Source organism: Xenopus laevis, chromosome 9_10L, assembly GCF_017654675.1.
Source record: "Xenopus laevis strain J_2021 chromosome 9_10L, Xenopus_laevis_v10.1, whole genome shotgun sequence".
Taxonomy (NCBI): Eukaryota; Metazoa; Chordata; class Amphibia; order Anura; family Pipidae; genus Xenopus; species Xenopus laevis.
In genome coordinates, this window is record NC_054387.1 from 88141712 (window position 1) to 88168165 (window position 26454).

The 26454-nt window shown below is 37.9% G+C and overlaps 1 protein-coding gene across 1 annotated transcript; it reads right to left on the bottom strand.

The window, feature by feature from the left end:
* Positions 1 to 4513: 4513 nt before the first annotated feature.
* On the bottom strand, positions 4514 to 25314 carry cyp20a1.L (cytochrome P450 family 20 subfamily A member 1 L homeolog). The gene is given in 13 exon segments (NM_001086079.1): positions 4514 to 5487; positions 6471 to 6560; positions 9276 to 9340; positions 10593 to 10704; positions 10800 to 10920; positions 13786 to 13840; positions 14761 to 14876; positions 16429 to 16507; positions 19080 to 19247; positions 20293 to 20438; positions 21705 to 21871; positions 22822 to 22871; positions 25069 to 25314. Coding segments are annotated over 13 exon segments (1392 nt in total). The 5' UTR covers positions 25141 to 25314; the 3' UTR covers positions 4514 to 5336.
* Between the last annotated feature and the right edge of the window lie 1140 nt (positions 25315 to 26454).

Genomic DNA, 26454 nt, shown 5'->3' on the forward strand with positions numbered 1-26454 from the left:
CTGTTCAAGTTTATATACTAGAAATACCATTTACAAACCCAACTGGGCCTTGGATTTATGGCTAATTATGTAGACTAAGAAAGGTCTGCACCAGGTCAGAAATATCAATGGATATGGACTAAGAGATCATATGGAATTCCTTTGATTCTACACTCCAATAATTCAGCCCTAATTTATACTCAGCCTCTTTGACCCACATTATCTTGTACCTTATCTGCTTGTCTCTTGCAGATCCCCTCGTAAATGACTTTGACACCTTACACATAGATAGATATTCCTTTTTGTTGGTCATTTGACCTATGAGCTGAATGTTGTATATATACCACAGAACACCACAGCTTCAGTGTAATCCGCTTGAAAAAGGAACCAAAATGTTCTGAAAGCTTGCTATTGGTGAAATTTAAAATGTTTGGAGACACTATGCGGGTTATTTATCAATGGTCAAGCGAGTTTTAGAGCTTTGTGAGTTTTTTTAAACCTCAAATGAACTCACTACTCGAATGGTTTCTAATTTAAGAAAAATGTTGAATGTAAAAAACCATGAATCAGTGAATTCGAGGTAAGAAACCCAAAAACTCGAATTGATCTAGTTTTCAAGTGAAACCCACAGAAAAAAACATGAACATTGTGAAGGCTATTAATATATTCAAATGGTTCAAGGGACCTCTGCCATTGACTTCTACATGACCTCGACAGGTTTTAGATGGTGCATTTTCGGATTCTAGCTATTTACAAATTCCAGTTTAAAAAAAAACAACCCTCAAAACTAGTTGCTAGGACATAATTTGATTCATCAACTGGCTCAAGATAATTTTAAATCCATTTGCTTTATTAGGCTTGTAGGTATGGTGTAAAAAAAATTATGTCAAATGTAACAAAAATTAATTTTGATATCAAGCAATGTACCTAATTACTGATTTCATTTCTTGAATGCGCCACCTATTAGTTAAGTGAGCTGCGCATGGCCAATAGTCTGAAATCCAGTGGAATCATGGGACTTTCTGTACAAGTAGATCACACAGCCAGTCTATTGGGTTGATTTAATATTTACATGATTTCCTAGTAGTTTTCAGGTATGAATATCCAAATTATCCAGAAAACCCCAGGTCCAGAGTATTCTGGATAACAGGTCCCATACCTGTATTTGTAAGTGCAATACTTATATCGTATTTAAAAAAGTTTTACACTATTATTGTTCCTGCTTCAGTCTAAAAATGATTATACACTTGAGGCAGACTACTGGCTGTTTGATATATGCTGCATGCCTTCATCATATGAACTGTATTTGAGTACCCAGTCACATTGAATTTGGATCACTGAAATCTATATGGAAGAAATTTTTTTGGGATCTCTTTATATCTCTCATATTTCCACTAACACCTACACAATTTGTGTGAATAAATTTGGAGGGGTTACATAAGATTTTGGTGGTGTTAAATTGCCAGTTTTCACCAGGGTGGTGCAATTCGAACGCTATATTATAATTTTTGTTTGTTTTGTTCAAATGCCCTCTGCATTAGCCCTGGAGAGAACTACTTTTTCGTTTTGCTATTTGTGGATAACGGGGGAAATCAATAAACTCCGGCTTCAAAAGGGGACATTGAGTATTACTTATTACAGGCTATTATTTTTGTGTATAAATCCTCATATAGCCTGAATGCACTGCTTCTGATTCAATCTTAAAACTAATGAGCCAGTGACTCAACCACTGTGAACAGCTCCACTTATTATCCAGCCATTTGTATCTGAAAGGTAACCACCCACTATACAAGCTCTGGCATGGACCTGCTTTCTCTCATGTGTCTCAAGAGCTGGTGCTTAATCAGGCAGTTCTCACACCTCTTAAGTCATGGAATAATAACCACCACTGCTACAATAGCTTTAACGTTTTCTATTCTCATCTATCATTTTCAGTTCTAGGAAAAAACGTTGACAAGGTAAAAAGTATTATGTTGTACAAATTCATCTGTAAACTTTGAATTCTAAAATATTCTCATGATCTCAAGAAATTTAGTTATTAAAAAATATTGGCGAAAATATTACTTATAGAATATAATTACGTGAACAAAATAAGATGTTTTCAGCTATATTTCTGTGCTGAATTTCTGTGCAGTGTGCTGAAGCCACAAACTTACTTTGCCTTGCATCTTTCTGTATCGAATTTGCCAACACGATCTGTGCGCAGAAACACCTCTCTGCAAGGCCATTTATTGCTCTGCACTTCTATGAAATCTGACGGGTGCATCGCTGCATTATTTAACAGTTTGGCAGTCTGTTAAAACAAAGGTGTGATGCATTTGGAAGTAACAAACCTACTGTATCATATGTATAAAATATGCTTCTGATTTGAAAATATAAACAGGGTAAAAATATTGTTATATTTACTGAAAAGCTTTTCAGCATGCTCACAGTGGTGGATAAAAAAACTATATGGCACAGATATATAATATGGAATCCCACCACCATGGCAGGAATGTGCGAGTCCCTTTGAAAGTAGTCTGTAAGCAAAGGACACATTATGCACACATTTATAAATCCACTTTATCAGTTACTCACCCGATCAGCTCCTACATAGTTATTCCAAACGTCTGTCACAGTCTCCAAAACAGATGTTCTGCTCTCCCTTTACAAAGAGCTCTCTGTATCTAAACTGTTTACTCCAGGGTTACACAATAAAGATGACTTGAGTCTCGATAGTGACAATATTCAAGGTAAAAATCTAATTTCCATTAAATGATTTGAAAATATTGTTGTCACTAAAGAGCTTCCATGAAACACTGTAGGTTTCACAAAACACTGGTTTAAAGCTTTAATTTTCAAGTGTAAAAAGATTTGAAATGTATAAGGAATATATGTCAAAATATATGCGAACACAAGCTCTGGTAAGTTTTAGGTATAAAATTTAAATTTCCCCCCAATTTATTTAGGTCTTTAATTCTAGCCATACATGCCCAAAGTTGGCTAGGAATTTTGGACAGTTTTGATCATACTGTCTGTCTAGGTATATACAGTCAGATTAGGGGTCCATTGCAAAAGACCTTCCTGCAATCCTGTTAGATCACAGACAAAGATTAGCAGTCAAAATTGTCATCTTAATCTGTTTATGCATCATATGAGCTGGATACTGTGAAGGGTCAGCCAGTATATGGTCCCCTTAAGGCAGGGATCCCCAACCTTTTGAACCCGTGAGCCACATTCAGAAATAAAAGCAGTTGGAGAGCAACGCAAGCATGAAAAATGTTCTTGGGGTGCCAAATAAGTGCTGTGATTGGCTATTTGGTAGCCCCTATGTGGATTGTAAACCTACATTGAGACTCTGTTTGGCAGTGCACCTGGTTTTTATACAACCAAAACTTCCCTCCAAGCCTGGAATTCAAAAATAAGCTCCTGCTTTGAGGCCACTGGGAGCAACATCCAAGGGGTTGGAGAGCAACATGTTGCTCACGAGCTACTGGTTGGGGATCACTGCCTTAAGGTAAGGCTACTACCAGTGCCTGTTTCATTTTGCTCCACAGGAAACTATGTACTTATATAAAGTCCTCACCTGCAGCTATTAGCTCAAGAATGTCACATCCCCCCAACCCTTTGTAAACTCACCTGCCCCACAACTCTGCTGTAGAAAGTTGCATTTGTGTTGACAGCATCAACCTTGTGACAGCAGCCACAGTAGGACCCCGATTTTACGTACTCCGATTTTATGTATTTCTGGAAATCAAGTTGCATCTTTGCAGTCCAGCGCTGGTAAGGCTGCATTCTTTTGTTCCTGGACTATACATTTCCCAGGTTTCTACCAATTTTCTTTTTGGACTTCCTGGAAAATGCAACAGTGGGTACCTAGTGTATATAACATGCTAACATTGTTATCTTCTGTTTTTCTTTAATGGAACTTGAGTCGGTGTGGTCGAGGGGTCAAAGGGTATGGTCAAAAAAAGAAGACCTGGTCTAAATCCAAATTTGTGTAAAGTGCTTCACACTCCAGAATTTTATAGATTTCCCATATTTCACTTTGAAAATTTGGTAACCTTAAATTAAAGGGCACCTATCGCTCTATTAGCCTGCACCTTCAGTAGTTGAAAAAAATCCCCCCCAAGCGCAAAGTCACCCACACTGAGAGGGCGCTCCTGGTGTGAGTAGCCATGTATCATAGTGTCATAGCTCTCAATCATTATGTCCCGGGAAACTTGCTCATTACACACATACATGTGGCTCAACATGACTGTACACACTAGAAGCTCTCTCCAGGTGTGGGTGGCTTAGAACTGGCAGGAGGCAAAAAAAACCCTATCCCCCCCCCCCCAAGGTGCAGAGAAAAACAATTTTTTGATTATAGGTGCTTGTTAATGCAGCATTGGACATAGACAGATCTGGATTAAACATCTGATTTTTCATGCCTTATAAAGACTGCTAAAATAACTGGGTGCAAGGTCATCGGAAAGCCTATGTCTATGTGGATATATAGGTAGCCACTGATTTGGAAATAACATGTACAGCATATGGGTGATAACATGTACAGTTAGAAATACTAAACCATTTTATTCCAGTACAGTAAACGGACAACCTTTTAATTTTACAATTAGAAGTGCTGGACTGAGAAAGTTAAATAGCAAAAGGCCAATAGTTTTCACATCCAGAAACCAATCAGCAGGCAGCACACAAATGGAATCATTTCCTTAACCAATCAGAAGTGTGCACAGTGCAATTGCCACAATTATGTGTTTTCCCACAGTGGAAACCCTGCTGCTACTACCACCTTCAGACGTGGCACTAGCTCCAATGTTGCCCTACGTCAATTGACACAAAAATTGTAAAAGGAGGTGTGGCAAAGTCAGCAGCCCCAAGAATAATTAGCGGCTTTGGATGCAAACACCATTAATAAATGGAACTTTTCATGCGACAACTGCAGCAAACTCTGCCCCACCACAACTGCATTTGCAGTAAGTGACCTCTAAGAAGTTGATTTGTTGCTACTGGTTACTGGATGAATGGGTTCATAGAATATTCATACCCATCAATCTGGTATGTTTTCTGCAGCTGTACAGAATGCATAAAAGGCTCATATTTATCTTCAGCCATTCTTCAGAATTCTTTTTTAGCATTTGTAGATTTTTTTAGGAAATGTAATGACTACATTTGATTAATAAAACAATGCGGGCTGCATTTTTTATAAGGAAAATGGAAGCCTTAGTAATTAGACACCAACTTTTCTCTTTAAGAAAAATATGACAAATTGGTAATCTGCACATAGCCAAACAATTAAAAGACCTCTCCTCTGAGAGATAATTGTATGTTGTTTTTCTTGTCAGGAATAGGTGCAACCATTCTAGTAGAAAAGTGGTTTAGCTTCTCTTTGACACAGTGATCCAGGCCTCTTCCTTGGGTGATGTGACCAGCTCATATTTTGTCTCCATAACTTGTCCTTTAACAGGAAGTAAATTCAGCTTTCTCACAAGAACACAAAGAAGCACCATTGCAACCATGTAGGCAAACCTAGACGGGAGAAGTAGATATTATTTAGAAAATGAAGTAATCATCTGAAAATGAGTGACACCAAAACCTTAAGAAAAATTCAGTTTTGTTGTTTTTCATGGCACATGTACGAACACAAATGCAATGTGCAAAAGACAAAAATGCAAACAAAGTGCCCGGTTGTTATTTTACCCACAGTGCAACATTTTGCCTATAGTTTCATGGTAATGAGGATGAAATTGATGCCCTTGTTTGTAAATTACACTGAGGTTACAGTTGCATTTGCTGGTGTTAACGGGGTGGTTCAACTTTAAGTTAACTTTTAGTATGTTAAAGAATTGCTAATTCTAAGCAACTTTTCAATTTGTCTTCATCTTTGTTTTTACAGTTTTTTTTTGTGGCTTGTTGAGTTTTATATGCACATTTGCTGTTAAGACCTACAGCTTCCTGTTCAAATGAATGAAAAACCTTCTCTCAACCCCTGCTTGACAATGTCTTTCCATGTACGCAGGGACCAAAGTTCTTTAAAATATTTTGTATTATTAATGCTACACCTATATAAGGATTGCTGATATAGGCATTTCCATTTTCATAAACAGCATTTGTCTCTGATCCCCATTAAAACTCCCTGATCTTTCCAAACCTTCCTCAGCCCTTCCATGCAGCAACAAATCACTGTATTTTTCATTACAATTGCTCAGACAGGGCACCTTGAGGGAAAGATTCAACAGACTGCTACTGCATCCCAGCAGTGCCTCAGTAAATGGCCAGCCTAGAAGTTTAAAGTGGGATTACTCCATAATACCAGTCTGCAGACTACCCCCTCTTTCAGCCAAACAACTAGACCCCAAGTGAATCAGTACTTTTATAGATTGGGTGTAATGGTGTCCAGTTGTAATTCCCATGGTCACAGGAAGTAATGAAGTGATTAATTAATGGCAGTACTTGAATGATGATATCTTTTTGAAGAAGGAAACCAAATCAGATTATTGTTTGAGGCTTACCTTAATTCGGGGCATTCCTGGCTTCCTGAAAGACCAAGTAATGAAAGGCTCTGTTTTGCAGTTTCATCATCAAATCTATCTGGGTCAAATCTGAGAAACAAAAAGTAAACCCATATGGTTAAAATTATTTTTTCTGCACAAAAAGTATATTTAAAAATGTCATGCAAGTCAAAATTTACATGGGCACATTGACAAATCTTACATTCCTCAGTCTAAGACATCCACAATTGTGCCCTAGAACTTGAATCTCATTGAGTTTGTTGCATATGGGGAATAGACACATGACAAGTCCTTATCCAGCAAAACTGATAGCATGCGTTTCATTTTGTAGCAACAGACAAGCAATTTAGGGAATGAATTGGGAATAACAGTAAATGTCTAAGGTAAAATCCAATGTGCATATTGCTTCCACAGGAAAATATGTAACACTTTGAAGAACATTTCAGAAGAAACACTATAGCATTAGAAACACCAATAAGTTACTGGCGATAGCATGGGGGGGGGTTTGGACAATTGTGAGTTTATTGTTCAACATAAATTCAGTTGCCCAAATAATAGAACCTAAAAATATGTGTTGAAACACAAGGTTAAGCAGAATCTATAGGAGTACTAACACATTCTTTATATTTAAATACCTCCTATTATCAATATCAAAGAGGAGGGTATCATCAGTTATGTAAAGGTGCTAAAACTGTGTCAAAGCAGGTAACCTTGGAATGACCAATTGTCCTTGGATATGCTAATTTTCTTTATTTGACTTGCCTTATATGTTTAATGTATTGCTGCCAGGAGTCGGCAGCTCAATATACTAATTAAAGTTTGGTCAAACAGCCTTGATTTGGGTATTTGCAAAACATTTTGCATTTTGATTTTTTCTGTTTTGTCATATAAAAATATAAGCAAGTTAGGACAGAAGAATTACTGTAAATCTAATGACAGGCTTTCCTGAAGTGATGTATGTTCAAAGTGTGTTGAAAAGGTTTGTTGAAATGGCGAGAGCTGCAGCACAGGGACAGTCTTTTCAGAAGGAATAAGAGAAAGGAATGTGGGAGGATATGTGCAGGAAATTGTGTCCTTAATGTAGAGGATTCTAGTCACATTTCTAGACCAGAGCACACATGTAAGATGGCATGGTATATAAGCTTAGCATTCAAAGGCCAGCAAGTTATATTGATTTAGGATTAGTGAGGCCAATGAATGAACGAGACAGCAGGGTAGCAACATACTGAAATAAATAAGGTCCTTAAGACTGTGAGCAAAAAGGGCAGGATTAACAATGGGACAGACAAAACTGAGGCTCAAAGCATTTCATGCAAACTAAGTAGCTCAGATTCAGCCCCTTGTCTGCAAACAGTTATTTTTGTTTGTAATGGCAAATGGGCCTGATGCTAGCAGACATGGGAATAGCAGTCTGAAATTTATGTAGCCCCTACCTTCTGTCTTCCATTCTTTATTATCTACTAGCAGTGCGCTGTCTGAAGAACAGAGACAAAAGGGGTGCAGACATCAATGATTCACTATCGCAAGATGTTGTATACCACGGTCAGCCTTCATACCTACCTTATCCAGGAATATTTGCATAACAACCCCCACAGCTATTCCTTTCTTATACAAGGATACAAGTGAAATCTAATCACCCAAATCCCACTCTCCTTTATTAATCCCAAAAGAATATAATGTATTGTCCCAATAAGTGGGATCACAGCCTGATATCACTAGTAGTGGACCAGAATGAAAGAAATTACATTTTTGACAGAGAAAGCAGAGGGAATAAAGAAACACCCTCATGAGTTTGTTCATACAGAGACACTGCATTCACCTGTACTAGGCACAATTAAGAAAATATTTGAAGTTAGTGTATTTCAAGTGTCTGAAGAAAACATTCTAATAGAAGTTACAGAATGAAATTAAGCAAGTTTACTTTGACTTTGAAGTTACCCTTACAAAAAAAAACATTCCCTTGCTTGAAAACATTCTCTAAGAAAGGATGACCCCTATGTGAATAGTAGAACCAAGACAACATACAAGAAGATTCTAATAGTATGAAACAACTACATTTAATCAGGCCATAAACGTAGAGTCACTATGTCAGGAATTCAGCACTACAATGTACAACCCCCTTTTTAGACACTGTAAAATGTTACTTAAAAGAGAACTGGATGATTTGCAAATCATTTAACCTCCATATTTAATTTCAAAAGTACAAAGACAACATATCAGATGTTAAAACTGAGAAATTGTATGTTTTCTTTAAAATATATGCTAATTTTTAATTTGATGTCAGCTAATTTCTGTTTTAACATCTGTTATGTTGTTTTAAATTATATAGATAGGGTTTTAATGATTTCCAAATCATCCCATTCTCTTTTTAATTACATTTTACACATTATTCCAACATTTTTGGTTTTTGTGGCAAAAAGTTATCAAAGAAAATCATTTTAATATAATATGGGGCATATTTTACTTTGTTTACATTTGCCACATTTACAATGTTTTCTAATGAGTGTTGTTTTAAGCCATCTTCAATGTGATCCAAATTACAGAAAAGCCTTCATCCAAAAAAGCATCCAAAGCATTCTGGATAATAGATCACATCCTTGTGAAAACTCTGAATGCAAAGTTAAGAGAGAGAGGGGGGGAGGGAGAGGGGAGAGAGAGTGTGGGGTGATGTAAAGAAAGCTACTTCTTGCTAGAATATTGTGACTTATTGTGTGATCAGCATTTCTGTCTCTACTTGTGAATGCAGAACTGGAACAAAAATAAACTATATTTTGTGGTATTTGCTTTTGAAATAGTATATCTTACCTGTAGGCTAATGGCCAAGCAGTATTATCCTGTAGCACAACACCAAGGGCATATAGCACAAGAGTCTAGAATGAGAACAAAGCATTGAAGATTAGACTATATATTAAGAATGCAAAGTACAATGTATAATTTATTAATGTGTAAAATAATAGAGGGTATGCTTGATGTATTATAAAGAGGGATGTTCACCATTACATTAACTTTTGTTATAAATAGAACATATTTAAGGCATCATTATTATTATTACGTACAGATTTGCTTTTGTATTAATCAAATAAATCTAGGGAGACACTGAATCCTTCTGCCCGGCCGAACCAAATCTGAATTTGCATATGCAAATTAGGGGCGGGAAGAAATTGTGTGACTTTTTCTCACAAAACAAGGAAGTAAAAATAGTTTTTCCCTTCCCACCCCTAATTTGCATATACAAATCAGGATTCAGATTTGGTTCGGTATTGGGCCGAATGATTAGGGGGTTCGGCCAAATCCAAAATAGTGGATTCGGTGCATCCTTAAATAAATTAATTAATCTTCCTAGTCTCTCTCTTTGCAGCCAGCATATAAAAATGTCTGGGTCTCTTACCCAAACAACAAATTAAAAGGCTTCAGTCTTGTCATTTGTATTTTTGTAATATTTGTTTTTATTTTTAAGCACTCTCCTATTCATTTTCAATTCTGATTGCAAAACTGCTATGAGTTTCTGTAGGATTTTGTGCAGAGAAACCAAAATTAAGAAACCGATGACCTTTGGCACCATTAAGACATCTAAAATGTAAGGACTTGACTCCAAAATGGAGAGCAAAAAAATCTCTCAAAAACTTGCAGTCAAATGTGTTTTACATGATGAAACAAGGTATAATTATACCGTCTGAAGTTATATTGGAGTAAAGCCAACAGAAATCATTCCCCAAAAAAACTGTCAAGATGGCAACATTGTGTTAATTGGTTGCCTCTCTTCAGCAGGGAAAAAAAAGCCAGAAAGCTGAAGTTACATAATTTCACCTTAAACAAACTGAAGCATACAGACATGAATGGTCTAAAAAAATATATTCTCACGACTCAAATAAGCTTGGGCTCTTCTGCAGATATGCATTGGGAAAGAAATGCAAAATCCCAGTCCCAACTTGACAGAGGCCACTTCAAACAGGATTCCTGCTGCAAATTTGCTTTGCCCTAAGTAATAAGCCCTGGAGTATGTGGTTTCTGCATGCAAGCAAAGTTTAGCAGAATTACTCTGCTCTTTTAAAACATGTTTACGTCTTTCACTGCTATAAGAAAATGGATAAAGTTCGGATTACTTTTTGATGCAGCACTTACCTCCTTCGGAATAATGTGTTGGTCAACCCTTCCTTCTAGCTCCTGCAGTCGTGCAGAAATAGGTGTTAGGCTGGCTGTACGCACAGTTTCGCACAAAATCTGCCGACAGTAGCTGCCAAATAATTAGGATGATACTATAAATCACTTGCAATACCTTTACCCCACTCATACAAGGAGGCACTTGACAAAAAAGAACTTTGTACCAACCTTAGCTGTTCTAATTTATCCATTGTTATTGGTCCCTTCCCAATAACCCGGTTCACCTCTTTGTACAGCTTGTCTTGAACCTCCTCTGATGTAGTCAAGAAATAGATAGCCCATGTACATACTGTAAAAGAGAACAAGTGCATCTTTAAGCTTGTTTAAGAACCCTGGATAAATACCTGCAGCATCGCAGAAGCAAAGATATCATTTCTACAGCTTTTGTAAACCCACATAGAAATGTTGCATAATAAAATGTAATTGCAAGAAACTTTGCAATGTACATTTACTACAAAATGTCCAACAATTCAACGTTATTAGTATGTGTAATTGCTATAGAAAACATCTGTTTGTTTGTTTCTAATATCTGCCTTGCTGTTCTAATGTACACTGAAACAATGTTATCATAGTCAGCTCCCCTGAAGGAAAGACTTCATTTCCCATATGTTATGTGATTAACAGAGCTATAAAGGAGGATACTTAAAGTAAATTAAATTAAAGAAAAGCAAGGAATTATGGGAAATGAACAATAAGAAATGTTTCAGAAGTTTTTACCTTTTTATATTTTTCAATTAATTAGTTTTATGAAAGGGGGGGGGCGGGAAAAGAACATTTTACCTCAAATAGTACATCATTATAGGCAGGAATTGTACTCAAGGGTAAGGGAAGATTGAATTATACTTACTGTGATCTTCATTTCTTTGATGAACTCCATGTCAGTACTTACCGTGATAGTTCCCGTCCCCCTGCTCCCTTCAGAAGGATGCTCCCCAAACCTTTAAAAGTCTAACCGCCACCCACTCACAGTAAGTATGATACAATCTTCCCTTTTTTCCTTGTCGAACTCCGTGTCAGTACTTACCGGGATGTAGCAAGCTTTTCTTTCCCAATGGGAGGGCAATAGGCTCTTAACAGGAACACAAATAACAAGAGGCATTGAGAGAGCCAACAGGAGAACTTAATGCCAATATGTGTTTATTCACACGACATGCTACGACCGCACACCCTTTATTAAGTGTACATATCTAATTGCCTAGCAAGCAGCTCTGTTGTAACAGAACACCAATCCATATAGGACAAGGAAAAGGGCCCATGAGACCTACATGGAGTGAGAAGAACCTATATAATGTAAGTAACGTCCTGTGTGTGGGAAAACTCAACTAATAAAAGAGAACACTGATTTCAGCCTCCTTAGCCAGTAAAGATAAGCACAGTGAAAACCAGAGCAACTACCCTTGTTGGACGGCAGAACAGAGCCACCTTATGAAAAAGGTATCCCTGGTTACCCATAAGAGACGGGGCACACGGGCAGATTCAGGGAGATTAGTCGCCAGGTGACAAATCTCCTCTCCTTCAGGGAGACTAATCTCCCCGATCTGCATTGCCCTGCCTTCCGCCAGCTAAAATAAAAATCGCCCTCAAGGTTTCAAGGTGCAAAAATAACCCTAGGTAATCACATTAGCCATGAAGGCAGGCTATAGTACCTGGGCAGATTCTCAGAATCAAAAGTCTATTGACCCAGATCAAAAAAAAGTGGTTCCTCAAATTGGCGATAAAATCATTTTTCTTTTATTTAATTTCCCTAAAAACAGTCGGCAATGGCACAGTACAATAATTACAAACAAACCACAGTTTTTGATCTGGGCAAATAGACTTTTGAAACTGACTGCATGCTGTTGCCAAGTGGGAGTGGCCTGGAACCCTTGTGTGAGCTCTGCTTTTGCTTATAAGAGGAACTTTGAGATGCTCAGAATCACACACACACACACACACACACACACAAATACCCATCCATATTCATCCTGCGTATAAGAACATATTTATAAGTAGAGAAAAATCAACCAAGCTGACCCTAGGACTGGACTGGTCATATGGACATTCCAGTAATTGCCAGAAGGCTGCTAAACTATTAGACTAGAGCTATACTATATGTACTTGAAAACCAGATAGTATTTATATCAGCTGCGTCTCAAGTAAGCATATATCAGAGCCTAGCAGCCACCCAGCCCAGTGACCTACTAGTTCCAGGTGAGCAATAGTGAGAGGGCATCACACTGCAGAACAGAATAGGAACACACTGCCCACTAGCCCACTTGCCTATATCCATTAGGGCTACTGATCTCTGGTGAGCAAATAGCCAGAACTCACCACAGTGCAGGTCAGCATAGGAACACAACCCTTATCTGCTGCTCATTATGGCTGTAATCAGGCCCCTCAAAAAACACCATATTGCAGGACACCAGGTTCACATCCCAGACAGACAGGCCTAACAAACTTACAGAGAACAGCACCTGAGGCTCCTGTAACAGCATTCTGGGCTGCTGAGATAGAGAGTGGGCAGGACAGCCTCAATTTCCTATTGCTGTGAGTTGCAGAGCCAGGATTCACCTCATTATACTCAACTGGAGACTGCACAGGTATGTAATACATTACACTGAGGCAAATTAGCTAAATGGTGCTGGTGCCTCCTGCTAGGGCACATGCATGGGGGACAAGTACTTGACAGCAATACAGGAAGGCAACTGAAACACAGACAGACATGGGATACTGCACACCAGTGCCCTACCTGGTTCAGAAGCTGAAGCACAGAAGACTCCACTAGTGTGCTAGGTAATGTGCTAGGGAACAAACAGGTCCCATGGACCAAAAACCCCTGTCCCTAGGACGCCTTATGGGCAGACCCAATGCTTTCCCTAGGTTAAAAAGAAAATTTTGTTTCTAATGGAAGCAGGAGGTCCAAAAAGATGCCGGTAGGTGGGTGTGGTTGGCCTTTTAAAGGTTTTGGATGGGGAATATCCCAGTAAGTACTGACACGGAGTTCGACAAGAGAAATGTACTTTCCTATCGAACAGGACAGTAAGTACAGCTCCTATCTTTGCTGCAAAGCCTGATAAGTAGTAAAAAAAAAATCACCATTATGGCTGTAACTATAACTGATGTTTAGCATAACTCAATGATAAAAGGTTCACAGTAAAAGAAGCAGGGCACTTACAGTTAGCAGTAATCACACATCCTGCCAGGGAAAAGATCATGCTGTCTTCAAGGACCTACAAAATAAAACTTTGTCAGGTGCCGCCTGAGTTTCAAGAACAATTCTACAGCTATAATTATTAGTGTAAAGCAATATAATCTTCAGAAATATGGAAAACCAAGGAAAGAAAGCCAAAAAACTATATACTTGCAATTAAAATCATATATTAAAAGGTTATTTAAAGGCAAACAAAATTTGGAAATTGTTGTTGTACTTTATTACATATGGCAAAAAATGTATTCTTAATAAGATTGCATATTTCTGCAGGTATGTTTTAGTGTACATTAAAAGTTCACAGTCATACATATAACAATCCACATTGTTGCAGAAGATATTAGAATGTCAGTTTCCCAAATGATCTTGAATTTTTGTGATTATAGTGTTTGAAATATATTATTACTGTTCAGCCTTATCATTTTACGTGATGTAAAAAATAGTCTCTTTTCCTCAGTTGGACTTTCTAGCCAATGACTTATGAAGCCTGCCAAGAAAAAAAGAGACAGCTGGAACCCTGTGGTAACACGGGGAACCTTTTTTGCTTGAGAAAGCACAGTAATCTGTGGCATAACTACTATGGTAACTACTCTAGTAATTGCAGGGGGCCAGTGAATGTCTGCTGTACGATTTACCTCCTTTGATGACACAGCTAGCATGTTTTCTTAACACTCAACAATTCTGTGCTTTTAAACTAGGATACACCGACATACATTCGTTTTCCAAAAATGTTTTGGTCAATTCTGAATTAAGACCAGAGCAGCAATTAAAGTGATCTTTTTTTCATTGGCAAGTTAATGAAGATGAGGGCTTGGATGTAAATTAGTCAAATGTAAAAAAAAATTCTAAATGATATTCTTTCTAAAAAGTCACAACTGAATCCTTGCTACATACGTATACTTCGTACATGGAGACAAAGTATAAACCTAGACATAAACTTACTTGCTTGTCACTCAGATTCCCTTGCAGTAAGGAGTCCAGAAATACATGCCTCCCTGGGTTCTTTCCCTTACGCTCCTTTATAGTTTTCTTCAGCACAGTTTCCATCTCCATCAAAGCTTTAGCCAATTGAAAAGAAACAGATATTTCACTTTGTACAGAAGAAGATGTGTTAAAAGCCAAGCATGACATTTAAACCCACTCACTACAATAATTACACTGCCCATTGACACTGCACTGTCCCCTTCATGTATGGAAATACAGTATGTCACTTTAACTGCAGATAATTTTGCAACAAATTAAGAAAAGGGTTATAAAAGTGCTGAAATACATGATTTCTGACGGGGAGTGAGCTCTAAGTGTGCCAGCAACTCAGGTGCCACATATTTTCCCTTTAATGCTCATGCGCACTGGGCCTGGGACTGCAGAGAAGTATAAAGAACATCGTGATGTGGTGCTCCTACAGAAGTACCCCTGGACGGTACCGTTTTCAGCAAACAGAAGCACTGGTCAAGGGTTTCAGGTAAGTGACTATAATAACTAATGCCTAGCATTTTGCACATCTCCGGTCATTACACCTTTCATTCACCTTTAATTACATCCCAAATGTACTCCTTGAGCTACAGTACCCTGGGCCATCTTTAAGATGAGTAGATTGTGGTAGGTGAATGATTACATATGACTGAATAAAGAAAAAAGGAGGCATGTAACAGAAATCATTTTAATTTGGTGTCAGAGATCACTTTAGGTTCAGAGAGGACCTTGCAGTATCTTCATTAATCTTACATACTTTCATGTGTTTTTAATTCTATAAGATTCCCCCACCCCATCCCAATAGTTTCTTCCTCTGTACAACCTTTGTATATGTCAACAGCAACGATTCCAAATAAAACAAGTTGCATTGAAAAATAAATTGTTCAGTGTAAAAAATTAAAACTGGATAAATAGATTGGTTGTGCAAAATAAAAAATGTTTCTAATATAGTTAGTTAAAAATGTAATGTATAAAGGCTGAAGTGACTGGATGTGTAACATAATAGCCAGAACACTACTTCCTGCTTTTCAGCTCTCTTGGTTTACACTGACTGGTTACCATGGTTCCCAGGCAGTAACCAATCAGAGACTTGAGGGGGGGCACATGGGTCATATCTATTGCTTTTGAATCTGAGCTGAATGCTGAGGATCAATTGCAAACTCCCTGAACAGATTTGTACCATGTGTCACGACTAGCTCAGAGTTAGAGAGCAGAAAAGCAGGAAGTAGTGTTCTGACTATTATGTTGGACATCCAGTCGCACCAGCCTTTCTTTATACATTACATTTTTGCCTAACTAAGTATATTAGAAACATAGGATCTATAATAAGGAATGCTTGGGACCTGACCATAATTTGGATTACTGTACCTTAAACATGTTAGAAATTATTTTATCATTAAATAAACCCAATAGAATTGTTTTACCGCCAACATGGATTCATGTAGCCTAGGTTTAAGTACTAGGTACATTTTATTTTTACAGAGAAAACAGAAATAATTTCCAAAATATTTAATTATTTGCTTAAAAATGGAAAAATGGACTCTGAGAGATTGCCTTCTAGTGATTTGGAGATTTCTGGATAATGGGTTTCTTGATAAGGGATTTCATACCGGTGTATACAAAATAAATACAACTCACCATCTTCATAAAGCTTTTTCCTACTGGGACTTCTTTCTATAGACCCATCTAAAAAACCCTTTCCAATCTCTGACCAAATCTGAAATTAAAAGCAGAAATTAACCACAATATATACTAGAATAGTAAGGAGATAAGAACGTGGGAAATGTTTAAAAAGTGTACTGAAATAAATAAAATCATAGTTTTGTTGTACGAGATCAACATTATTCAAATAATTTTTTGTGGCTTTGGTGGCGACAAAGTAAAAAAGTAAAATGTATATTCATAAATAAGTGTTAACGGTTATCGAATCTCCAGAATCCCTCATTCAGGTATCAAGAATATACTGGAAAATTGGGGACTAGGAGGCATGTCCTCCAGCATTATGCATTATGTATTTTGAATCCTATATTAAAATATTATGGAGTAATAAAGCCTTGCAAAAATTTGCATTTTCTTTTAGTGTAAGGTATTATATGGTTACTGTAAGCTAAAAGTACAATTATTGCAGTTTCCCAAGGCCTGTAATGGATTGCTGCCAACTTGTATTACTTGTGCAAGCAATGCTTGTTCTTGGGTTTATTTGTTTATTTTTGTCCAGAATAGATTATGCAATAAACACCTGTTACAAGGTCTATAGAGACAATTGATCAGTATTACATTATTGTCATTGCACTAGGGCAGTTGATAGAATTCAGATTAAAGAACAAGGAAATCTGGATTCACTGGAGCTTGTCAATATGTTAAGCACCCCCAATTGCAACATTTTTGTTCCATGGGCCAGTGCTCCTTTTAAATAAAAAATAAACAAAGCTAGCACAACAATTTTACTGACCTTTCCCAGGCGTCCATTGAGCTGACTTAAGGTGCCCATACACTGAGAGATCCGCTAGTTTGGCAATGTTGTCAAACGAGCGGATCTCTCCCTGATATGCCCACCTTGAGATGGGCAATATTGGGCTGATCCGATCATGGGCCCTAGGGCCCAACGATCGGATCCTAATGAATACCAATGGGCGGTCGGATCGCGGGACTGCATCAACGAATAGATGCGGCCGCGATCCGACGGGATTTTTTGTCCCATCCGATCGAGATCTGGCCGACTTTCGGCCAGATCTCGATCGGTGAAGCCCGTTGGGGGGGGCCCATACACAGGCCAATAAGCTGCCGACATGGTCTGTCGGCAGCTTTTATCGGCCCGTGTATGGCCACCTTTACACTTGCACAGTAGAGTAAAATCAGAGTTATACATGTGCAAGCCCAAAGATGCCTAAGAACAAGATGTGGACTTGTTTTTGTTTGTTTTATTTACCCCAAGTCGATGCATTTTTATCTGAAAAGGAGCATTAGCCAAGGGGGTTTGCATAACATTTATAAATTAGCATTTTTCTGTCCTTTAATACAAAATAAATAACTGAACTACAAGGCAAACTTGAAACTTAGATGTAAAGGTACAGCACATCCAAACAAATCTGTTCCATTCTTATATGCTAGACATATTCTTATATTAATGCAGTGAAGCTTTTTTCTTTACCTACACTTTGGAACTGGTTTTAATATTTAAAAAGTCTGAGTACTTGCTTTGAACACCCTTGAAAACATATTATGTATTATGATTGACAGTTTCCTCTGAAAAACATTTGGTATTGTCCAGTTTGGCTATAAAAGCTGTTATAGTCTATAGTCATACAATATTTTGTGCATTTTATTGAAATGTAACGGTGTGAGAGTCCTAAAAATGTTTTTTCTTAGGGGTGCAATAAAGTCTCTGGTTTTAGGAATTGATAGCTTATCTGTATTTTGGATAGCTTTACAGCCTTCCCTTTCTGCATAATGGATTTAATCAGATTTCTACTACTGTAATAAGATCAATACATTTATTCACAATATGGTGTCCGCAAATTAGCCAGCTTACCTGCAGGTCAATGCTTTAATAGTATTGCAGCAAAACAGTACTTTTTTCTAGAGTCTCATCATATCACGCCTAGACTACTGTAACTCTCTTTTAATTGGCCTTCCCCTCCAGAGACTGTCACCTCTCCAGTCCATAATGAACACTGCTGCGAGGCTCATACACCTCAGCAACCGCTCCTCCTCTGCCTCGCCATTCTGTCAATCCCTGCACTGGCTTCTGTTACCTTTCAGAATCAAATTCAAATTAATGACACTGACTTTCAAAGCACTTCATAACTCTGCCCCACCCTACATCTCTGAACTCATCTCTATATACTCACCCAAACGCTTACTACGCTCCTCTACTGACATGCTACTCAACTCTTCTCTCATTACCTCCTCACATGCTCACATTCAAGACTTTGCAAGGGCTGCACCCCTCCTCTGGAACTCTCTCCCACGGTCTGTCCGACTTTCTCCCAACCTTTTTGCTTTCAAGAAATCTCTTAAAACGCACTTCTTTCGAGAAGCCTACTCTCACTCTGCTTAACTACCAAACGCAACACCACATACAGTACCACATTTCTCACCCACTTAATTCGATCTTGCCCACTCCCACACCTTGTGTATTACTCCCTTCCCTTTAGAGTGTATGCCTATGCATAGGGCCTTCCTCACATTTTTGTACCGGTATTGATTGTGATGTATGTTGGCGCTATATAAATACATGTTAATAAATAATAATAATAAAGGTTGATATACCTAGAAGATCTACTTACAGCGTCATGGTTTCTGCGGAAATGGATCACTTCCTGATCATCTTCAAAGCTGCTGCCCATTGCAGTTTGGGTAACAGATTTCATGGCAAACCCAAGCATATGCTGGCACAGCGGGACATGCTGTGATTGGGGGTAAGTACCCCACTTTGCTAACAATTCCTCAGAGAGCTTAGAAAAGAAAGAGTACTTGTCAGGATGTTTTATTAATGTGAACAATTCACAAAAATTCTTGACTAGTGGATGATTGAAACATTTTTTTACAAATGGGCTTTATTTTTGTTTACATATTTAACAAATTACTAGTTATTTCCTTAAACCACACCTGACCTATATCTAGCTGTATACCGAAAGATCTGATAGCATTAGGAGATCCTTTGGCTACCCAAGTGAAGGGTGGAATTATCTGATCTCATCATTTGACCCCTGAGACAATGATTAGATCATAAAAAGACAACATCACCAAGTCTATGCTTATGAAACAGGATTTTTAATTCTGCTTGATACATATATCTGGCAGATCCCCAGCCAGTCAGCAAACCATTAATTTGGTTTCAAAGATGAACCAAGGTGCTGACTGTTCAAGTGGCTAATGATGGTCTATGAATGGTTAGCTTCATTAACTGATTCAAACATGAGGCAGCAGTTTGCAGTGCACTGCTTGTTGATACAGTAGAAAGAATGGTGCAGAATGGTGCAGAAGCACACTCAAATTTTTATAAACCAATGGACAAAAATAATAAAACCGATCTGTGAAAAAGATTTAAGGACACAGTTTAGGTGCATTATGGTTCTCTATAATACAGCTTAAACAAATGGTAAAATTAAATTTCTTATAAAACAATCCGCAATTAAGATAAGTTAAGTAATCTACTTCCTAATGATTTATAATCATCTAAATTAAAGAGACTGTCATTATTTCAGTCATTACAGTTTAGGGAATTGTAGCCTCTGGATTTCCATTTTTAACTAAATTACAGCTCCTAGCATCTATATATATGTTAAGCCCTACACAAATGTTACCTCAACTGTCTGAACAAGTATTTAAATTGACTATCACAGAAACAGTTTCTGTGATAGACAGAAAATAAGGAAATAATGGCAGACAGTGGAGCAAGACACTAGTGGGAAGCAAGTGAATGGAAAATTAAATAAAATGATTTTACCAGATACATTAACAATTTTTTATGGATTGGTTGGAGATTAAAATTAGCACCTTTATTATAACACTAAAGTTGCTATGTAGGGCCTTGGTGATGCCATTCTCATAGAGCTTTTTCTGCACATGACTCTCAGCTGCTTCCCCAATAACACCGGACTGATACCCCAACAGGGATTTTAGCATCGTCTGAAATGGATCGGCTGAAAAGAAGGGAAATTAATTAATTCAGTAATGTGTTCATAAACATATGCAAATTAAGTTTGAACGGAAAAAGGTAGAATTCTGCATTCATTTATCATCTGGAGGCAAATTCTTGTGGCCCCCCAAAAGGGCAACATAATTGAGGAACAGAGTGCCAGTTTCCCATCTTATAATCAGCTTACATTTGTATTCAGGCAGGACAATATAACTATCATTCTCGAGATCTGGCATGGTTCCAATGTGCATACGCTAATTTGAGAACATGTTTAATAATTAAAACCATGGTCTAAAAAAGTATTCCTACTCCTTCCTTTGAGATTTACTGGGTTTGTCTCTAAAACTGGGCATACAAGGCAAGGTCACCAAAGGAAAGTATATTTGTATCAGCCTGATTTAGGCTTGTGTATGGGTGGCCAAATCAGGCTGATCCAATCCTTTAGCCCCAGAATCAATGATTGGATTATACAACAGGTCGATAAAGAAAGAAGAAGTTTCCTAACCTGGCTAACAGATATCTGGCTGATTTTTGGCAAATATTGGTCAGGCAGGCTGAAAGGCAGTCTCATTCTGGAGGGGGTGATTCAGCAGCTTTAATTTCCCCATGTGTTGCCACCTTAAGGCAAATGACAAACTATTTACTAACAACCAACACATGAAAACACCTTTAATGATAACCTCAGCCAACATATTATCCAGCAGCATAACAAGAACACGCTGGGCATCCACGGAAAAATACCTTTGGAGGGCCCAGTGTGTACAGCAGCCCACACCCAGCTCTCCCTCCACCTGCAACCCTGCTCACGGATCTCTCCAGCAACTCCCTGGGGGTCTTCTTCCTTTAAGTGAGCCACATCAATGCCTAGATATTGTTCTGGGGTTTTCTCGAATCTGAACATATAGGTAGCATATATGGAAACTTTCTCCTTGTATAGTAGACTGCCTTTCTCACTACACGAGTGCCTAACTTTTCCTTCCTATCATGGGTTTCAAATTCAATTTATAAAAGAAAATGCATTAAAAGCCTAATAGTTTACTTTTACAAAACAGGGGTCTACTGTTGGGGTAAATATCAAAAGGGGCAACAATGTCACCTGTTCGGGTAACCCACAGCAAGCAGAAATTTTGACCATCCAGACTGCACTAGACCAGATAAAGCCAAAGGCTGAATGGTTCCTATCGGTTTATGGAAAGGAACATTTTTGAAAGCATGACTGCCATTTTATATCAAAGTAAGAGATGCAATTTGGAAAGGCTGTAAAACTCACAAGTCTTATTCGGGTTGATGTGTTGCTTTAATAGGTCAAGCGATCCCAAACTCACAACAAGTCGTCGTCCAAACCAGAAGGAAGCAACAGGGCCAAACCTTTCATGTAGATTAACCAGGAACTCGTGTAAGCTGCCACTGTTCACAATGTCTTGTAGATTCCCATCTCTGAGAAAGTTACAAATAAAACAATGTTTTTTTCCCCCCAGTTGCAACAGTTATTAGGCAAGTCATTAACATAATACCAAAAAAACACAATATTTTTATTGATAATAATAAAAATCTTCCTCCCATGATAGCACAGGAACAGCGGATTTGTCTGGGGAAGGAACAGATGATAAACTATTTTCTAACCCTTCAGATCTCAAAGCTGAATGGGGTAGTGACTGTTACCAGCGGGCAAGGTGGAAAGGGTCACTCTCTAAAAAACAAGCTTGATGAAGCACTAATTTCAGAGAAACTAGATTGCACCACTGCATTGCAACACGAATGCTGTTTTAGGCGTCACCATCACCACTGGAAAATGAAATTAAAGGGGACCGGTCATCTTGAGAAATAATTCCAAATTAATTTCTATTGTGTTTGCTAGGCATGAAAACTTTACTTACACTAAATAAATTACTTAAATCATTGTTGCCTTCAGTCTTTAAATTTACAATCGCAGTAAGCAGGCAGCTGATATTTTGTGAACACTGTTATTAGTAAGCTTTGCATCATCCCAAAATGTTGTTTTTTTTTTCCAAAGAAGAGGGCTTATTGGACATGCGGTGTCTGGCTAGATATGTCTACACAATAAGATGACGAGGAGGGAGTGCAGTAATGTCTAGGAAGTGCAGAATGGAAAATGGAAGTAATGGTCTACCCCATGTCTATGACTGAGGCATAGAGGTGGGGCAGGCAATATATGATTGACAGCTAATATTTTTAAGTACATTTTAAAACAATGTATGGATATTTTGATTACACAAAATGGGTATCCTGTTTAATTTGAAAAGGGATTTTATTATACAGCTTTTTATGTCTGGGTGACAGGTCCCCTTTAAACCTAAACCCTCACTACCATTAGAACAAACTTTTATTCATCACTGAAATATCAAACAAGAAAAAGTGTTACTTACTTCTCCTCTGTTGGAGCAAGGCCAGGAATGCCACATGCCTGTCTGGAAGACTTAAAAGAAAAATATACATGATTTTTCATGTCATAGTTCAAAGTTGCTATTTGCCTATTACAATAAAACATATAGTTGACCTATATCTTGTCTGAGATAGCTGTCTTTGTAGACAATGTGACAATTGCATTGTGTGTGTATCATTAGGCATTCTGCATTATGGCACACTTTTGCAATTATCACAAAAAAAAACCAAAAACATACAGACACGAGTACTATGTTGCAACAGTACTTTCGCTGGACTGCCATAAATGGTTCACATTTTCACCAAACCTTCTTATTGTTTAATAAACAATTACACATAAATGTCTGATTTGCAGTTATTTATTATTAAATAACATTAAGGAAATGTCTGTTCACAGTATTATGTAAATCCATGTTTATATGCCCATTATTAGATTTTAGTCATGATTCAAATTAAATGGCTAGTTCACCTTTAAACTAAATGTTTTTTTAAAAAAAAGTTTCATTAAATAAAATTGAAATTAAAAATATTATATATATATTCTTAGCAATTAAAATTGCAATGTTGCTAAGAATATGACACAAAACCAGATAAAAGTGAAATATGACATATTTGTACACAAATTACAAAGTTGCTCACCCCCAGTATTTCTGCACTGTTGTGGGCACTGCAGGATGCACCAATATGTACTCAAAGTAAAATCGGCTTTGGTAATACTTGTGTGTACTGCACAATATTTCACTTGTATTTGCAATGGAATGGGGAACAATGTAATAACAGCATATGCATCACTTGACGCTAGTCAGATGGGGCTAGTGATACATTGCGCTATATATATCCTAGAATTACTGTCATGTCCATAGTAGCACAATATTCACGGCTGCTAAAGGGTGATGTGGCCTGATATTTGAGTGAACCTACTACCATAGATAAAGATTTCCTTTTAAAATGTTCTCTTCCCCAGGATATGGGTTCATAGGAGGACACTGAGATAGTTATTGAATATGTGCCAGTATCCCTCTAAGATAGGAATGATTTCAAAGAAGAAGGGCAAGTATCTCACACATACAGTACATTTTATAAAAACTGCTAACCTAGACTAATACAAACAGGGCAAAAAATTCAAGGGGTGGCTTAATAATACAATTAAGAAAAACATTACCAGATGAAATTGAATGACATGCAGTGTGATGGTATCAGATTTTTTTTGGTAACAGGGATTTTTTATTAACATACAATAATAAAAAAAAAAAAAAAAAAGAGTTGGCACATGTACCAAGGACTTTAACTCAGTTCCCTTGCAATCAAATAGAAATGACTGGGTATATGGAGGACAGGAAATGTCACCCCTGATTGATGCATTTTATTGGTATTCATCTCTGCTCCAGCCAAGACTCTAATTTCCACAATTCTACAATCTGGGAAAGCATCTAGTCTTGGTTGAAGGAGACTACATTGTTTCTGTAGATTGGCAAACGGAGAAAGCAATATACCAGATAATAACAGACATTGTCGGACTGGGACACAAGGGGCCTACCCAAAAACCTTGGCCAGGGGCCCACCAATTAATCTTAGACCAGGGGCCCTCTCTTAGTATTATTTTTTTTCCTCTGCTGACTTAACCTCAACTCTCCTAGTCTCTTTTCTTTACACACTATACTCCATTTTTCCATCTATTTAGCCTCTTTGTTCTCATAGAAATAGAGAATGGCCATGAAATAGGCCAAATGTTCAGCAGCATGAGGGTCCACTGACACCTGGGCCCACCGGGAGTTTTATTGGTATCCAGGTGGGCCAGTCGGACACTGATAACAGATTCAGTGAATATTTTCAACATATTTTGGAAAGTTACTTAAAGCTTTCTTACAATATTCAAACAAAAAAAAACAATGAACTAGATACTAGAATACTCTGAATTCTAGGACAGGCTTGGCTGAGGGGGGATGGCAGAAGTTCAGCTGCGACCACTCCAGTACTGGTAAATGAAATATATTTAAACTTTAATGAGGCAATAGGTCAGCTGTTTTTCATGACTGGATGAATATATTTTTTATATATATTTTATATCAAGTACTTTAAGCACCCCAGCATTTTCCTATGGCACACACAGCCCTATCATATTTGCCTGTAATGATCACCAATACCACCCTGGTTGTCTTCATTCCTCTTCACTATAAAACTTCCTAGATGCCTTTCACCCTTGCGACTCATAACGAAGCATCTCCTCTTACCGGGTAAAGGTACAGAACAGCTCCCACCAGAATCAGTAGAAAAGTTATGGCAAATATCGCAAAGTCCAACATCCTGCCTTTGCAACATGTATCCCTTTCCCTCCGTCTCTGAGCTACAGGTTCAATCGGCCATCAGCTACAACTCCTTCCAGTCCTAACCAAGCGATCTCTGAACGCGGAAGTACAAAGCAGCTCCGTGGCGACTGACACGTGAAAGGGTGATGCTGCCTAGAACCAAATGGTTACATACAGTTCAGCGATAGCAATGGTCACATGACCGAACAATGGGAAGAGGCGGGGCTAAGCGGGACATTTATGTGGGAAGAGTGGGAGAAAAGAATGGCTGTTGTTTAGCGGGTGTTGCAGTCAGTCTCCCGTCGATTAGAGTTTGTGCGACATTTAGGCAGAATAGAAATCTCAATTAATAACAGATATAGGAACTAGTAGATGAAAAATGTCAGTCAGACAAGGATTTCACCAAATACAATTGTATTATCAGCTTGCCAGTATAGTTGCTATGGAAATAATATTTGCCAAAATAGTGGTACATAATTCGGTTAGTATAAAAGCTATCAGACTGCCACACCTCCTGACATTTGGAAAATAGAGGGATATAAACATTTGCAGCACGTTGCGTGACATTTGTCTGACCACGCCTATTTTTATGGCCACACCCCTAAATACCACATCTTTTTTTAAAAATTTGGCAGGTTTTGGAAAGTTTGAACACATTTCTGGGGGTTTTAGGGTCAGGTTGTATGTGATATTACAGTTTTGCTAATGAAGGCGAATTGCTCTTTAAGCTGCAAGTCACAGTTTCCCTAAGAGGCCTGCTTAACTTAAATAGTTACAATTGTTTCTTTGCTTATCTTACATTGTTACAAAAGTTTCCAAGTGCACCCGCCACGTATTCTGGGCTCTCTGCCAAAAGCCAATTAAGCTTCAGAAACGTATCTTTGTCTGGCTGGTTAGTGCAGGAGATCAAAGAGAAAGATGGGAAATTTCAGTAAAAATCTGGGACAGCGGGTAGAGCTGTTAAAATCGGGACTGTCCTGCAAAAAGCAGGGCATTTGGGAGGTATGGACTGTTTCAGAAAAGCACTGTCAAAATTTACTGTAACAATGCACCAAATAGTGCAAGCCATTCAAATGTTTCCTCCTCATGTGCCAACTTCTATTACTCATAGCAACAACAAAACACATTTCCTGTGCATTCCAAAACTAGAGCCATGAAGTTGACACCCACCTATGTCATTCCTCTTAGTTTGGTGAATTTTAACTGTCAAAATTTATCGTAACAATGCTCCAACAAGTATTGGAAATTGTACAAACTTCCTCATATGCCAAACTCTGTTACCCATAGCAACAGCAAAACACATTTCCCTTG